Source organism: Equus quagga, chromosome 9, assembly GCF_021613505.1.
Source record: "Equus quagga isolate Etosha38 chromosome 9, UCLA_HA_Equagga_1.0, whole genome shotgun sequence".
Taxonomy (NCBI): domain Eukaryota; kingdom Metazoa; phylum Chordata; class Mammalia; order Perissodactyla; family Equidae; genus Equus; species Equus quagga.
This window is the reverse complement of record NC_060275.1, coordinates 120344059-120359674: the sequence shown is the minus strand read 5'-3', so window position 1 is coordinate 120359674 and position 15616 is coordinate 120344059. Positions and strand designations below refer to the sequence as shown.

Here is a 15616-nt window from a genome sequence, read left to right as displayed (position 1 = left end):
CGCACACACAGTACACCTCACAGCGCACACACAGTACACCTCACAGCACACACACAGTACACCCCACGTGCACACACAGTACACCCCACGTGCACACACAGTACACCCCACAGCGCACACACAGTACACCCCACAGCGCACACACAGTGCACCATGGTGCACACACAGTATTCCCCACAGTGCACACACAGTACACCTCACAGTACACCCACTGTACGTCCCATGGTGCACGGCCAGCAACATCTCGGGTCCCTGTGAGGTCACTACCTCCCCTGGGGCTCCCCCCGTGGAGCTCACTCTGCCCCCACTGCAGGGTCACCCACCCCCTCCACATATGGCCGTGTGCGTCCCCTCCCAGAAACCTGAAAGCAAACAAACGAAACGCCTGAGTCCAGCAACAACCAGAGCCTGCTCCCCGGGTAGCCTCCCCGGACCACAGAGGACAGCAGAGCCTGGCCCACAACCTCTGCAGCCACAGCCTGGAGGACAGACCACAGCCTGGCAATGGCGGGTCCAGAGGGTCGGGATTTGGTCAGCGACTGCCCGGCTTCCAGCTCAGGGCCAAACAGAAGCCAAAACGCTCCCCTAACCCACCACACCAGCCACCGCCCTCTAGTGAGCCGGCCCTGCCTCCCCAGGCCCACAGCCCCATCAGGGTACCTGCTCCCGGCTCTGTCCACTGTGATGCTCTCCCCTCCTGGGCCTGCTTGGGGGTCTCTGCCACACGCAGTGCCACGGCCAGCCCTGCGGGCACAGCCTCTGCCCGTTCACACTGGGGGAGTCTTCTTTCATGTCTGTGGCACTGTCCTGAAATTTGCACGGCCCCAGGGCCTTTGCACTGCTGTCCCTGGGCTGGGCATCTGGGCAGCTCAGAGCACTTCTTCCTGAAAGTCGCCTTTGTGGTTGAGGCCTTTCCTGCTCACACTAGTGAGTCATTGGAACCCACGGTCAGGACTGAGGAGGAGGTGGCACTGGCACTGAGGTCTGAGCCAGGCCTACCCCCAGCACCCGGTTCAGGGCCTGGCACATGCGAGGTGACCCACACGTTTCTGAAATAGTTGAGACGATTCTGTGGGACACTTGCTCATTCCCACTAAATCTCATGTCCTTCGTCTGGGTTGGGAGGTGTTGGGGCTCAGGGAGCCCACGCAGGACTCCACTCCTGGGAGAGGCACCACCTCCACGTGATGCCACGAAACTGCGGCCTGGAGCTGCTGACTCCGCGTGCTGGGTGGTCTCCCGGAACCCCAGCCAGTCCGGAGTCCCACTGCCCTCACCCACCGTGCTGTCATCACTGGCCCTGCCTGGCCTCCTCAGATCACCGTCCCCGACCCCGGGCCAACCTCCACCTCAGGGGCCTCTCCTGACCCCACAACCCCCCGGCCTCGGTGGCCAGTCAAGGTGCCCCGACTGGGTCAAGCAGGCTTCATGGAAATGGGGGGCCCGTCCGAGGACCTAATCCTCCCTAAGGTCGGGGCCGCTCCTCCCGGAGACCTCTGTGCTCAGTGGACGCTTGGCAAATGTGCTCCCAGAACCCAGAACCGGGTGAGCTCACAGCTCTGTGGGTGCCGGGGGTGGAGGGGTCGCCCCAGGGGCCCAGCTGCGGGTGAGGCCTCTTCCTCCACCAGCCCTGTCAGCCGATTAGGAAGGAAAAGCCCGGAGCCGCCAAACAGCACCATCGCACAGCAGCCAAAGTGAGCGGCATCGAACTGGACCCACAAGAATCCTCTGTCTTCAAACAAACGCGGGAGAGACGAGCAATGCCCTGCCCCCAGGACACGCCGCCTGCTCTGTAGACCGCTGCGTCCACACCTGCGCTGTGGGCACCAGGGTGGAGAGATGGCGCGAGCTGAGCAGCCGGCCCCGTGGGCAGGGGTCCGCGTTGCCAGGTCCTCGGGTGACCCCTGTGGCCCCCGATCCTGACGTCGCAATCAAGAACATCCGGCCACCCCTGAAGGAACTGTCCGGGTGAAACATTCACCCCATGCTGGGTTTAAAGTCACAACCAGCTTCCAAGCAAATCGTGCCACCAAGTGAGAGCAAAGTTCAAAGGGCTGCGGTGATAACGCAGGCGGACAGCCAAGACGCTGTGGGCGCCGCTGACTCTGAGCTGGAGCTCGGGGGCACCTTTGCTCTTGTAAGAGCACTCTCTGACTGACGAGCGCACAAGGCCCTGCCGAGGCTCCCTGTGGCCTGTGCCCTGCGGCCCGGCGTCCGTGGATGCACGGCGAGGCGCAGTCAGGGCTGCCGGCCTTGGCTCCGCGGAGGGACCCCGGAGGGAGGCCTGCCTGAGGTGTCCGCACCGGAGGGGCTCTGGTCGAGGGGAGCGAATGGGGGTCTCTCCTCCCGGGCTGCTTCTCAGGCTGCTGAGGAGGTGGCACCCGCCTGGCCCTGCTCTTCCCTGGCGGCTGAAGGACAGCAGGTGGGTGACAGCCGCTCGCCCAGCCCACACTCTGGCGCTGGGTCTGCTCCGGGCGCTGGACTCCCTGCTCAGGTCCCTGCCTCTGTAGGCTCCTCCCGTCCGTCACTCTTCAGTCTCCCCTCTCCGCCGTCCACTCCCTCCAGGACACAGCGATCATCCTGCTGGGATCCAGGGCCACTGAGGAGTGGAGCTGGGGTCCAGCCTCCTCCTCCTTCCCACGAGGCTCCGAGCAGGCACCTCCGGCGCTCCGGGAGGACATGCCGGGCTCCGGGGCTGCAGGGTGGGTGCTCCAGGACGGCCTGGGGTCTGGGCTGAGGGCCGCTCTCCCTCCATCCCTATAGACTCAGACAGTAGTGCTGCCCCGTGGGGCCGACCCAGGAGTCCAGAGCAGCAGCACATGCAAGAGCCGTGGACGGCAGGCACGCAGAGGCCACCGAGGGGATGTGACGGGGTGTGGTGTCCATTCTCCCTCTACGACCACACTCACGCCCAGGGCCCACGCAAGTGCTCTGCAGGTGCTGGCCAAGACCCACAGACCGGCGGGGAACACAGAGAAGCGTGCGCTGGCCCAGCTGCAGCCAGAAGCCCAAGATCACTGTGTCTCGGGGCCGTGCTCCCTCTGGAGGCTCTCGGGGAGGGTCCTTCCTGCCTCCTCCAGCGCCCAGGGCTCCAGGCGTCCCTGGGCTGGTGGCTGCATTTCTCTAACCTCTGCCTCCATCATCACGTGGCCTCCTCTGTGTGTCTGTTTCTTTCTCTCTGTGTGTCTCTTATAAGGACACTTGCCATTGGATTTGGGGCCCCCCCGATGACCCAGAACGACCTCCTCATCTCCAGATCCTTAACTTAATCTCATCTGCAAAGACCCTTTTTCCAAATAAGGTCCCATTTGCAGGCACCAGGGGTCAGGACGTGGACACATCTTTTGGGGCCATCATTCAGCCCACTACTCACCTCAAAACTAAAACAGGATTCAGGCCCAAACCTGGGTTCCAGGGAGGGGAGTCCCAGCAGGGGTCCACACCCACAGCCCCCTGCAGCCTTCTGCACACCGTGGGACGGCCTGGGACGGTTAGACAGGCCGGTGAGCCTCGGGCCGAAGTTCACTTGCCATTAACTCCCCCAAGGGCACGGCTTCCTGCCAGCTCCTCCCAGCGCTTGGTCATAAGCAGGTGCCTGAGGGGGTGGCTCCCAGGCAGGGGATCCACTGCGCTCTGTCCCCTGGGCACCCCCACCGTCCCGGCCTTTCAGGGGGCAGCCCCAGTCCCCAGTTTAGAAGGGCTGCTCGGGACGGCCCCTCAGCCACCTTAAGGTGGGCCTTGGCATGGGAGCAGCTCCACCTCAGGAGGCCCCAGTGGTCCCCAAAGCTGGGCTCTGTCCTCACCCTCGTGGGCCTGGCTGACGCGGTCCCCCTCACACTCTCTCAGTCTGCAGGTGGGCAGGGCGCCTCCCTGGCCTCTGCAGGAGCCTGGCCGGGCTTCACTTCCCATGGAGGGGAGCTGGGCTGGTGACAGGATGTCCCAGTGACTGTGACCCGTGGCCCCCACACACGCCCAGGGCCGGGGCTGAGGGCATCACACGATGGGGCAGGCCACTGGGAAGGCCATGCAGCCGGGGCTCAGCTTCATTCTCACAAGGCCCCCACCCCCAACTGGAGGGGCAGGGTCTGATCTGGCCAAGACTCGGGACAGCAGGACCGCCTCGCTCCCAGAGAGACAGGTGGTCCCTGGAGGTGGGCGCCGAGGGTAGAGAATCATGCTGCCCTGGCAGGTGTCCACACGACCTTCCTCCCCCGGTGGGCAGCGCAGCCTCGCTTGACCCCTGGCATCCAGGCTCCTCCCACCACAGGCAGGCTTGTCTGGGGGATAGGCACGTTATTGTGCGTCTGTGAGCTCCGCTTCCTGTCACCCAGCGTGCATCACACTCTGACACTCCACACGCTTGGGCGGATGGTGAGTGTCCAGTGCTCTCTCCACATCCCCATAGCCCGTGCACCTCAGGCCACCAGTCCCAGGAAGCGGTCAGCTGAGAAGACCTCTGATCGCAGATGGGGAACCTGTCGGAACGTGCAGGAATGTGCCACCTGCACCTCTGCCTCCCAGGACGTCCCTGTCTCCATGCACAGAAGCCACCAGGCGAGGACGATGGCAGCTGAGCTGCTTCCGGCCCAGACGCTCCAAGTGCACTGATCCAGCGGCTCACGGCGTCTCTGTCACTGGTGCCTCAGAGGAGCCGTGCTCGGAGACCCTGGGGAATCGCTGCCTCAGTGGAGGGCTGGCCACCAGGACCTGAGCCCGCGCCTCTGTGGGACTCGGTGAAGTCCGCAGGGTCACGCAGCCCAGGCCGGATCTGCAGGGGGGTCAAACCCCGCAGGCAGGCGGCCAGGTGGGAGTGGGCGCTGGCTCTGTGGGGGCCCGACGGCTCTTTCCGGAGGGCCAACGAGAGGTGCCTTGTCCACAGAAGGCGGGGTCTTGCTTTGTGCCAGCTGCGGGCCAGACCCCAGCCCCTGGGAGCCTGCAGCCCCTGCCCAGAAGCAGGGGGCCACCACCTTGTGCGGGCTCGGGCGGGTCCTCCTCATGAGGAAGGTCTCCCCTGGCTGGTCCCAGGCGGTGTGGCCGGCCCTCCCTTTGCTCAGGATGGTGGTGCTGCCGGCTCTGCGCCGTCTGGTCCAGGGGGACAAGAGCACTCGGGTCTCCAGGCAACGAGAGGCGACGAGGAGCCGGGGCCCCAGGGGAGGGCTCAGGTGGCCCTGGGGGGAGGGTGCAGCGGAGCCCAGGGGAGGGGGCTGCAGGGGAGGGAGGCTGACTCCCGGGCAGGCCCCGCATGCTGCCGTCGCCATGCAGAGGGACATCAGAGGGCGCCCGCCCCACAGACAAGTCCCAGTGGCGCTGGGCAGCCGGAGAGCAGGGCCACCCAGTCCGACAGGCTCCGCTGCCACCGGGCTGGCACCTGCTCATGGCCATGTCCAGCCGCTGGGCCAGGCCCGGCCCAGAGCCCATCTTCCGTGGAGCGGCCCCTCTGAGCGAGACCCTCTGGAGTCTTGGGTTGTGACCACACTTTCCAGTGGCCCAGCAGCCAGGCCCTTCCCTGCCCCGCCCGCCGGTTCTTGGCCTGAGCATCATCACAGTCCGGAGGCAGGAAGTTGACCACGATGGAAAGGAGCCTTCAGCCCCCCATAGTGGGGGCGCAGGGTGGGGGGCCGCGCCGGGTGACGACTGACTGACAGGCAGGAGAGTGGGCATCTGTAGGACACTGAGCAAGGAGCAGACGCACGGCCCTCACCACGGTGCTCAGTGTAAACACTGTCGGCCATGCCTGCAGCTGCCCCCAGGTCACCAGGTCACGGGGTGGGGGTGGGCGCAGAAACTCAAAGACAGGAAATGAAGAGGAACGTGTGTGGGAGCCTTCTGGAAATGACCATCTGCATAAATGGGGAACAGAACCCACCCTGCTGTTTTGTCCATTTTTAGCAATATTGCGACAGAACACTGGTTGTGTCTCATCTCTGAATCATGGCAGAGTTTCTGCAGCTCACGGTTATTTGTAAAAGAAAAATATTTGTTCAACCACTAAAATGGGCTCCATGTCACCAAGAGCAGCAGCAAGCGCCGTGGACTGGGGACGCTGCTCCCAATGGCTTTGGGGAACATTCTGGGGCGCTGGATGCCCACAGGACCCACTTGGCCCGGGGTGGGTCGTGTCGGCTGCTACAGAAGGAAGGCTCTGGCCACCCGGGCCTGGCGAGGACTGGGGTCACGTCTGCCCAGCTCTGAGGACACCGTGGAGACCATGGGCACACACGTGTCCCTCGCTCATGGATGTGAGCCAGGTGACGACGGGGCGTGGCTTTGCAAACTGTCCCTTGTGAAGAGTCTGTGATGGTGGCTCTCCGGGGTTGGGAGAAGCCCTGCACACACACACACACACGTACATGCACACACATGCACGCTCCCTGCCCGTGGCCGAGACACAGCATGTCAACCAAGGGGACCATGACAGGCTGCTGGACTCACATCACATGCGGGGCACAGGCCCCTCCACAACATGAAGCTGGGACCCCAACCCCTAGGCCCACTCCGAACGCCCGAGGCAGAAGCCAAGGCGTTTGCATGCTGAGGGAGAAGCTCAGGCAGCAACCGCCTCCCCCGTTCCTGGGACGGGCCGCCCACCCTGAGCAAAGGGCAGGCACCAGGGACGCTGAGGAGGAGGCACCCGGCAGGTGGGAGTGGCTGCCCCGGAGCACCCAGCGCTGCCCTTCCTGCCAACGGGAGGACTCGGCCTCCAGCTCCAGGGTCCCCAGGAGACTACCCAGAGGGTGAGGCGGGGGCCGCAGGCCGAGTGGCCAGGACACAGGGTCTGTGCAGCCTGCTGGGAGCCGGCCCTGGGCACAAACGACAGCCAGTCCACAAGACCCCTCCCCACGGCGTCCAGGGAGGGAAGCCTGGGTGGGGGCACGGCTGCCTTGGCCGCCCCTCCCCCCACTCAGGCGGGTGACAGAGCCAAGGACACCGTCTTGGTCTCCAGAGGAGGAGCCAGTCCAGGGGCCTGAGCCCCCTCCCAGAATCCTAAGGCAGGAAGCCAGCCAGCAGCTCGCTCTCTCCTCCCAGGACCAGCCCAGGAAGTATTATTTGGGGTATTATTTGGAACGGGAAGGTCCCTGGAGTGAAACTCATTCTGCAAGAGGCCCAAACTCGTCTGAACCCTCACCTGGCAGAGAGAAATTCAGATGAAAAATGACCACTCCTGGGAGAGCCACATGGCGTGAACTGATTTAATCTAATTTCTCCAGAGGGAATGGGCCGGGGGAGGGGACGAATTTAGTTCCCCCTCTGCCCTTCTCTCCTGTTTGCATTTTTTTTTTGGTATTTCTCCGTATTGTGGTAAAATATATGTAACATAAAACTTAACATTTTCAGCCATTCCCAAGTGTACAGTTCAGTGGCTTGGAGCACATTCACGCTGTTGTGCACCCATCCCCACCGTCTGTCTCCAGAACTTTTCATCTTCCCAGACTGAAACTGTCCCCATCAAACAACGGCTCCCCCCCACTCCCTGGCCCCTGGTCCCACCATCCACTTTCTATCTCTAAGGATTTGACTCTTCTAAGGACCTCACATAAGTGGAATCACACAGGATTTACCCTTTTCTGACTGGCTTATTTCACTCAGCATCCTGTCCTCAGGGTCCATCCACATTGCAGCGAGTGTCAGAATTTTCTTCCTTTTCAAAGCTGAGTAATATTCCACTGCGTGGATGGACCACATCTTCTCTATCCATTCTCCTGTCAACGGACGTCTGAGTTGTTCCACGTTTTTGGCTGTTGCTACTGCTGCTGCTGAGAGCCTGGCTGTTCAAATGTCTGTTCCAGTCTCTTTGGGTTTATACCAGGAGTGGAATCACTGGGCCACGTGGTAATTCTGCCTTAACTTCCGAGCAAACACCATCCTGTTTTCCACAGCGGCTGCCCTGGTCTACACTCCCAACAAGAGTGCAGGGGATCCCTATTTCTCCACAGCCTCATCAACATCTTTATTGTCTATGTTTTTCTTATAGCAGCCACTCAGACGGGTGTGAGGGGGTATCTCATGGTGGTTTTGACTTGCATTTCCCCGATGATCTGTTATACTGAGCATCTCTCCATGTGCTTACTGGCCATTCGTGTGTCTTCTCTGGAGAAATGTCTATTCAAGTCTTTTGCCTTTTTCTTTTTTTGCTAAGGAAAATTCTCACTGAGCTAACATCTGTTGCCAATCTTCTTCTTTTTGTGTGTAAGTCACTGCCACAGCACAGCCACTGACACACGAGTGGTGTAGGTCCACACCCCAGAACCGAACCTGGGCGGTCAAAGTGCAGTGCACCGAACCTAACCACGAGGCAACCAGGGCCGTCCTGTTTGCCTATTTTTATTTGGGTAGATTTTTTGCTGTTGAGCTGTGGGAGTTCTCTATAGATTCTGGACGTAATCCTGATCAGATGCGTGGTCTGCACATGCTAGTTCCCCTCCTGTGGGTGGTCTTTCCACGTGTCCTTTGCATTTTTCACTCTCGTGCTTGTTGTTACCACCCCAACATGTTCCTGTAGTAGCCACCACCCATGGACACACAGCCGCACCCCAGCCTGAGCCCACGCCTGCACGGCGCAGCCCCTGCTCACAGGGACAGAGCCTGGGCAGGAGGAGGCCAGGGCAGGGCAGCGGGGGCCCCGGGAGGGTGCCACCCACAGGGCGCAGGAGGGCCTCCTGGGCAGAAGGACAGCCCCAGGCAGCCCCCTGTGGGATCCTGACCTGCCCTCACAGCCGCCCAGTGGGCTAAGGTCATCGGGGTGGCCGCCCGAACACAGATGTTCCCCTGTTTGTGAACTGACCACGCACGGGGATGGGCAGACCGAGCTGCGATTCTTTCACTTGGATGTTAAAGCTTTCACTTAAAGAAAGTTCTGATGTCTAAAGGGAGTTGGTGCCTCAAAACCCATGACCCCTCCGTGGAAAACGAAGCCACACTGAACATTAAGGAGCAAAGGAGAGAAACGAGGGCCATGCCTTCCAGCAAGGAGAGAATTCTCTGGGAGCAGAGTGACAAACCCGCGAGCGTTGGACAGAAGCACTGCTCTGGAGAGCTGGAGGCGGCTTACAGACTAACACATGGGTCGTGCTCCATCAAATATTTAAGCAAAAGGAAAACAGAGTCTGCCCAGCGGGCGGTTCTCGGACACCAGAGCCGGGCCGGCCTCATCCTGGACCTCAGCTCGGCTGCCTCCTGGGCAGCTAAGGCAGAACAGGCAGTGCAGTGCCAAGCCCCGTTCCTGACCAGAGAGCACCAGATTCAGCCACAAAACAGGACTTCTCTCTGGAACTTACCTTGAGCAGAAACCTGTGGCCCGACTCCCTGAAGGGAGTGATGACCAACACGTGAAGTCGTGCAAAATGCGCAGTCACCCCGTCTCAGGGGAGGTGGGCTCTCCTGGGGTCCATGGACCGGGCAGAGGGCCCGTCACTGACGGCAACCTGGGGAGCCAGCTCCCCAAGGGACAGAAGTGTCAGAGCTGGGGCCTCACTTCTGGCTCCCGGCAGAGGCTGGACAGCATCCCAGGTGCCCAGAGCCCAGCTCACGAGGAGCTGTGTCCCTTCACGTCTGCGCCTGCCGGTGCCTCCTACACACCATTGTCCTCCGGCTGGAGCAGTTTCTGAGGCTTGGGGTTGACTCTTCACCTCCTCCTTGAGCAATGGCAAACCAGAACACACACACACACACACGAAACACACTCGCTTGAGCGCTCTGAACCAGAGGCCTGCACCACCAACCTCAGGGATAATCGTGAGGGTCTGTAGGACTCTGATGGCCCCACCAGCCATAACAACACCGGCTTCAGAGAAACACAAGGGCCAACCCCCCGCCCGATCAGGGGCCGGACACTTGCCTCTGTCTCAGTGCAGCGTGGAGACCCCGAGATGCACACGGCAGATGCTGGGGTCAGAGGTCCACCCGGCCAGGGCTGCCCCAGCCTCCCCAAGAGCAGGGCAGAGGCAGCCACGGAGGCGGGAGGCAGAGCAGGCTGACCTCTCCGTAGCCCATCTGCGTGAGGACCCCGTCCGCTCCCCGAGGCCCGCAGACCTGCCCAGCACGGCACCAGGAGCGAGACAGTGAGGCTCCGACCCAGGAGGGTCAGGGCCCGGACAGGCAGGACAGACCAGGCCCCTCGGCTCCTGCTGCTCAGGTGGACGAGCTGTCTAGTCCTCGTGTTCCCTCGGCCAATGCAGACGGCCTCCTGCTGGCCCTATGAGACGCCCCCCAGACAGCCCATGGAAGTGACAGGCCACTGTTCACTAACCCTGACCCACAGTCCCCTGCCACTGCCCTCACTTCCAGATCTTTCCACTCAGAGTCTGCTTCACGTGCAGCCCGCCCCAGGCCACAGAGATACAGAGGTGGCTGAGGGGAGTCGGGACCCTGGGAGCCACGCTGACCTCCGAGGAGTGTGGCTCTCGGGGTAGGGGCGCGTGGGAGAAGAGAGGGGTCGGGCCTGTGTTCCTCAGGCTGCCTCCTCCCATGGCCTCGAGCTGGCTGTGTCGCTGTTCTCAGGGCAGCCTCCGGTACAGGCTCCCCTTCCAGGCTGGGACCCTCCCCGATCCTCCGCCCTTCCCACTGTGGGGCACAGCCATCTCCAGTCTTGACTCTGGGCCTGGGACGCCCTCTGATGATCCCACCAGAGGAACTGCCTCGGGGCCTCTCCCCAGCATCCCTCTATGAGGAAGAGAAGGGAGAGCGAAGGTGTAGCCACACTCGCCTTCTGGAACCTCCCAAACTGTTTGTGATACAGCAGCCCCATTGTGGTGGGCTGGATCCTTCCTATGAGACCAGAAGCCTCCATGGTGACCTCACATGGCATCTCGTCTCCGCTCCCTCGCTGTGCACACGGCTAGCAGGATGCAGCCGCGCCGAGGGTGGCAGGTATCACACCTGGAGACAGTGTCACCTGCCTCCTATGGGTGAAGGACAGCAGGCTGCTCCTGTCCCAGCGTGGAGCCACGCCGGCCTCCACGGAGCTAGCAATGCAGCTCAGCCATGAGCCGTCGTGACCGTGGGCTCCTGTCCCCAGCAGAGAGAAGGGAGACCCCACTGCACCGTGCCCCTATGCAGAAGCCCCCAACCAAACTCACTCAGGGGAGGGGGTTCAGGGGCCAAGTCGATGACTAGACTCTGCTGGGTCCCCACTCCAGCTGTAAGCTGCATGGGGAGGGTACTGACGCAGCCTTAGGAGCCCGTGTGCGGAGAGGCTGGGGTCTTCCAGGATCAGCAAGTTCCCTCCATCACGCACCGCGTGCCTGGAGGTGAAGGGCAATCCAGGACAAGCGCCCGCGGTGCTCACAGCCTGGCCCAGCACCCAAGGTGTGCCAATAAAGCCTGCGTTTGCTTTTTCAGACTTAGTTTCCATTGTCCTAATGGCAGGATCAAATAATAGGTCTTTTGTTCTCACATAGTGGGCATGACAAAACCGTTTGATCGATCGTCGGACCTGTGCCCCTGTAACTCCCGCACCACTGGAGCCAACTGTCGGTCAGCAATCACAAGTCAGCCAGCGGGTGGGAGCACGGCACACGGGAGGGCTGAGGAGAGGGCAGGGATGGGCAGGCGAGCCCCTGCCTGGGTCCTCCAGCCCCTGAGGGGAGTGGTGGGGGGAGGGAGGAAGGAGGCCTGAGCCCCGGACAGCCGGCCCACAGGAAGAGGTGAAGGTGGGAGCGGGTGTGTCGGGGGTTGAGTCAGGTGGGATCCCCTGGCCCCCATGGCCCCCTGTCTCCCACCTGTCACATCGAGGACCCTCAGGCAATGCCCTTCTCCCACAGCAGAATGAGGATGAAAGTGTCAGCAGCCCAACGGAGTGCAGAAGGACAGTGGAGACCTGAGCATGTCTCCTGGCGCCAGACCCTTTCCCAGGTGCAGAGGCCGGCAGGCTGGGTGCTGAGGCAGAGGGGCCAGAAAGGGGAATGAGGCTCAAGGAGGGCCTGGACGGTCAGCCTGACCCCAGGCATGTCCCACTGGGGTGCCGAGGCCTGGGCCCCGCTGGTCAGAACAGCCCCACGCCAGGACGCCAGGACAGTGCCCATTGGGAGCCCATCTTCCAGCCAAGAGGCAAGGCCACGGCCCCCCCAGGCCCCGGTTCCTGCGGGGAGGAGCATGGGGCCGAGCAAGGCCAGGCTGGGGTCAGGGAGGAACCTGGACCGCCACCCTGCGTGTCCCCCGGGGTGGGGGGTGCGGACAGTCTGGGAACCAGCACCCCCACTGCCGCAGACCACACCACAGGAAGGCTTTATCCGCGCCGAGTGGCCTCTCTTTCTCACCCACGCTCTTTCTGAAGTCTGCTGACTTCCTCTGTCACAGCCATTTCCCTCAGAGCAGATCGGAAGCCTGGCGCAACACCCGAGAAATAATTAGTTGCTCTGACTGATGCTAATCAGCGACCTGCAGAATCACCTGCTCACAGAGGAAAACAAAAGCACCGTGGCCCTGGGCAGGCAGGAAACCTCAGCACGGTCTGCGGGGCCCCCTTGCTGCCCACCCCGCTGTCAGAGGGCTGCGGCGGAGCGGGCGCTCCTGTTCTGGGACAGAGAACACAGGCCGACCACCAGGGGCCACACACACCCCTCCTGGGAGAAGCAGCTCCCAGGATTAAGAGGTGGGGGAGGGAGCAGGACCTGAGAACCGGCCGCCCCCAGGGTGACAAGTGTCCCGTCCACACCTGACCTCGAGCTCAGAGCAGAGGGGATGGCAACCCGCACCCAGCGCCCACCACGTCTGTGCCCACGTGCCGTCCTAGAGGGTGGCATCTCCAAAACGTGCGCACGCACACCCCGCCACAGAGGCCCGCTGCTCACACGGGAAGACGCACTCAGACTTCATCAAGCTAAAGAGCGCCCTTGGGGAAATAGCACACAGCCTGGTTGAACAAGAACCTAAAACCTCTGTGCCTCTCAGCCCTCACATTCAGAGCCGGCCCTCTTTGCATGCACACCACACTCGTGTGCTCAGAGCTTCCCCCCGGGAGCCAGACCTCAGGCCCTTCTGCCAGGAGAGCAGACTCCCCAAGCTGGCCTGCGGGGACACTGGGCTTTGGAGAAGCTGCAGGTGGTTCAGACCAACATCGGCCCAGCGGTGGAGGCTGTGGTCCAGGTATGGCCTCAGTCCCACACGTGAGTGGGCGCCCAAGGGTCATCTGCCCCCAGGAGCAGGCGGGGGGTAAGCCAGGCCCCTGGGCGGCCCTGGGCCTCTGCACGTCCCCTTCCCCGGGCAGGCCGGGCAGTGCTGTAGGGTCTGAGGCTGGAGAGCTCCGCACAAACCGGGAGAAACTGCTGTGGAGGACTCCGTTCCAGCCTCCTTTTGGCAGGAAACCACGCCCTCCTGCTCTCCCATCCTCCCCCACCCAGGGCTGTGGGGCGCCCCACCCGCGTGCGCAGCCAGTGGCCAGGAGGGACACTGTCCATCCATCCCCCCATACAGGGACAAGGCAGGGGTCACCGAGATGGTCGCCAACATTTTTCAGTTCATTCATCTCAGGGTTTGACTGAAGGTGAGGCTGTCGTAGAAGTCAGAAGGTAAAGGCAGAGCATGGGGGTTCACTGGGGGAAAGGGCACAGACCAAGCCTCTGGCCAGAGGGCTGGACGGCTGTAGGAGCACAGCTCTGACCAGAGGCCTCACTGACCCTGGGGCCGGCACCAGAGGGCCAGGAGGCATCACCCATTCAGGAGGAGCTGCGCATTACCTTGGGGGTCTCTAAGCCCCCCAAACCCCCTACCGGGATGTGACTTGGCTTGGAGCTGTGCGCTCCAGGAGCAGTGCTGTCACAGGGCTCCAGGGAGCTGTCACTGACCAATCCCCGCGGAAAATGCCCCAGCGACTGACACCCCGTCCCGCCGACGGCGGGGCGGGACCTCCGAGGAGGTGGGCGTCGGCCTGCCGCCAAGGTCCGCCCAGGAGAGCGCTCTGGCCGCGCCGCACCGGCTCGACCTCAGCGCTGCCCATGAGCGACGACACGCGGCCGTCCCCAAGGCCAGCGCCTCCGCAGCACTCCCGCGCGGCCCGATCCCCGCGCCCGGCTCCGGGCCCCGAGGGGACGCCCGCTCCTACCGTAGCGGCTCGGCTCGCGGCAGTAGCGCAGGATGGGCAGCGCGTCCTCCCTCGGCGGCTCCCGGCCAGCGGCGGGGTCCGGGTCCAGGGTCCAGGGAGGACCGGGGCGCTGGCTGCTGCCGCCCTCAGGCCTGGGCTCCGCGTCCCCCAGCCCGCCGGCCGCGGGGGTCACCACGAAGCGCAGGGACATGGTGGCCCGAACGCCAGCGCCGGCCTCCAGGGTCCCAGGCGCTTCGAAGGCTGCAGGACGCGACCAGCCCGTGCGGCCACCGGAGGGCCGGGTGAGCTGGGGCAGGGCGCGGCGGGGCGGGACTAGGGGCGGGGCAGAGATGGGGCGGGGCGGGCACCTGGGGAGGATGCTGAGGGATGGACTCTGCACCGTCGTCGGGGATCTGGGAGGTGGCCAGGACGGCGCAGGCCCCAGGGACCGGGCGCAGGCAAGGGGAAGGGGGCGTTGGGCAGCCGGGCAGGCGTGGCCGCCGACCTCGGCTGAGTCCCCTGCCCGCCGTGAGACACGCGAGGCCTGGTCTCGAAACCAGACGTGATCTTTGAGAAGAGCACCGCCTCGGGCTCTCCTGTGAGTCTTCGGAGATACCCTACCCCTTTGGGCGGCAGAGGTCAGAGTCCCAGGGCCTGGTCCACTGGAGGCACAGGCCGTGGAGATCTGGAGATCTCACTCTGGTCTGGGGATGGTGACCCCCCCCCAGCACCAGGAGGGGCCCCGGGACCTCTGAGGATGCCCACTGAGGGCTATCAGAGACTCTGGAGTGAGTGCGGGTGGACGCCTCCCGGACTGTGGGGTTCAGAGGGCCGGACACCCTGGCCTGATGTCCCCCGCACCCCCCAGCTCTGGCCTCTTGACCACCGGGGGTTCAGCCCTGCTGGCCCAGGAGGTCAGGCAGCTGGCCTCAGACTTCTGCCTGGTGGAAACACCCCAGGAGGGCGGAAGGCAGGAGGAGGAGGTGACGCTGGGGAGCCAGGCGGCCTGGGCCAAAGGGCAGGGAAGCCTGGGCGAGAACCGGCCCACCCTCCATGGGCTCCCCTGCAGCACATGCACCAGCCACAGCTCTTCTTCAATCACTGCTTCCTCCACGTCTTACGTTAGTATTGCTAACGATTCACGTTTTATGTAGCACTTTACCATATTCAACGTGTTTTGTGCGTTCATTCTTTCAATGAATATTTGAATTCATTGCCCCGAGGATGACAAAAGGAGGCAGAAATCCCATGGTCCATGATGGCTGCTCCTGGTCCAACCATCACGTTTGTGTTCCAGCAGTGGAGAGAGGAAACAGGGGAAGGCAATTAGTCCCGCTCCCAAGAGCACGAGCCAGAAGTTGCACAGGGCACCTTTGCTTGACCCCTCAACCAGCACTGAGTCATATGGTCACGCCTGCCTCTGAAGAACGCTGGGAAATGTGCACATCAATGTTTGGGGGCTCCATTAATGAGGAAGAATGAGAGGTTAGGTGTTAGGGCCGCATCGCACGTAGGAGGAGAGGTCCAGGGCTCTGGCTGATGAGGCCTCCTTTCTGGGCCCACCCTCTCATTACGGCCCCCCCAGCACACACACATGGT

General features: G+C 62.9%; 1 protein-coding gene across 2 annotated transcripts in view; it reads right to left on the bottom strand.

Moving 5' to 3' along the window:
- SLC12A7 (solute carrier family 12 member 7) overlaps positions 1-14250 on the bottom strand; it is a 94449-nt gene extending 80199 nt beyond the window's left edge. Inside the window, exon 1 of one of the 2 annotated variants that reach the window (XM_046671608.1) lies at positions 14039-14250. In XM_046671608.1, the coding sequence (XP_046527564.1) occupies positions 14039-14228 (190 nt within the window). In that variant the 5' untranslated portion in view covers positions 14229-14250. The remainder of the gene's footprint in view (positions 1-14038) is intronic. The other variant, XM_046671609.1, reaches the window with a different exon arrangement.
- Between the last annotated feature and the right edge of the window lie 1366 nt (positions 14251-15616).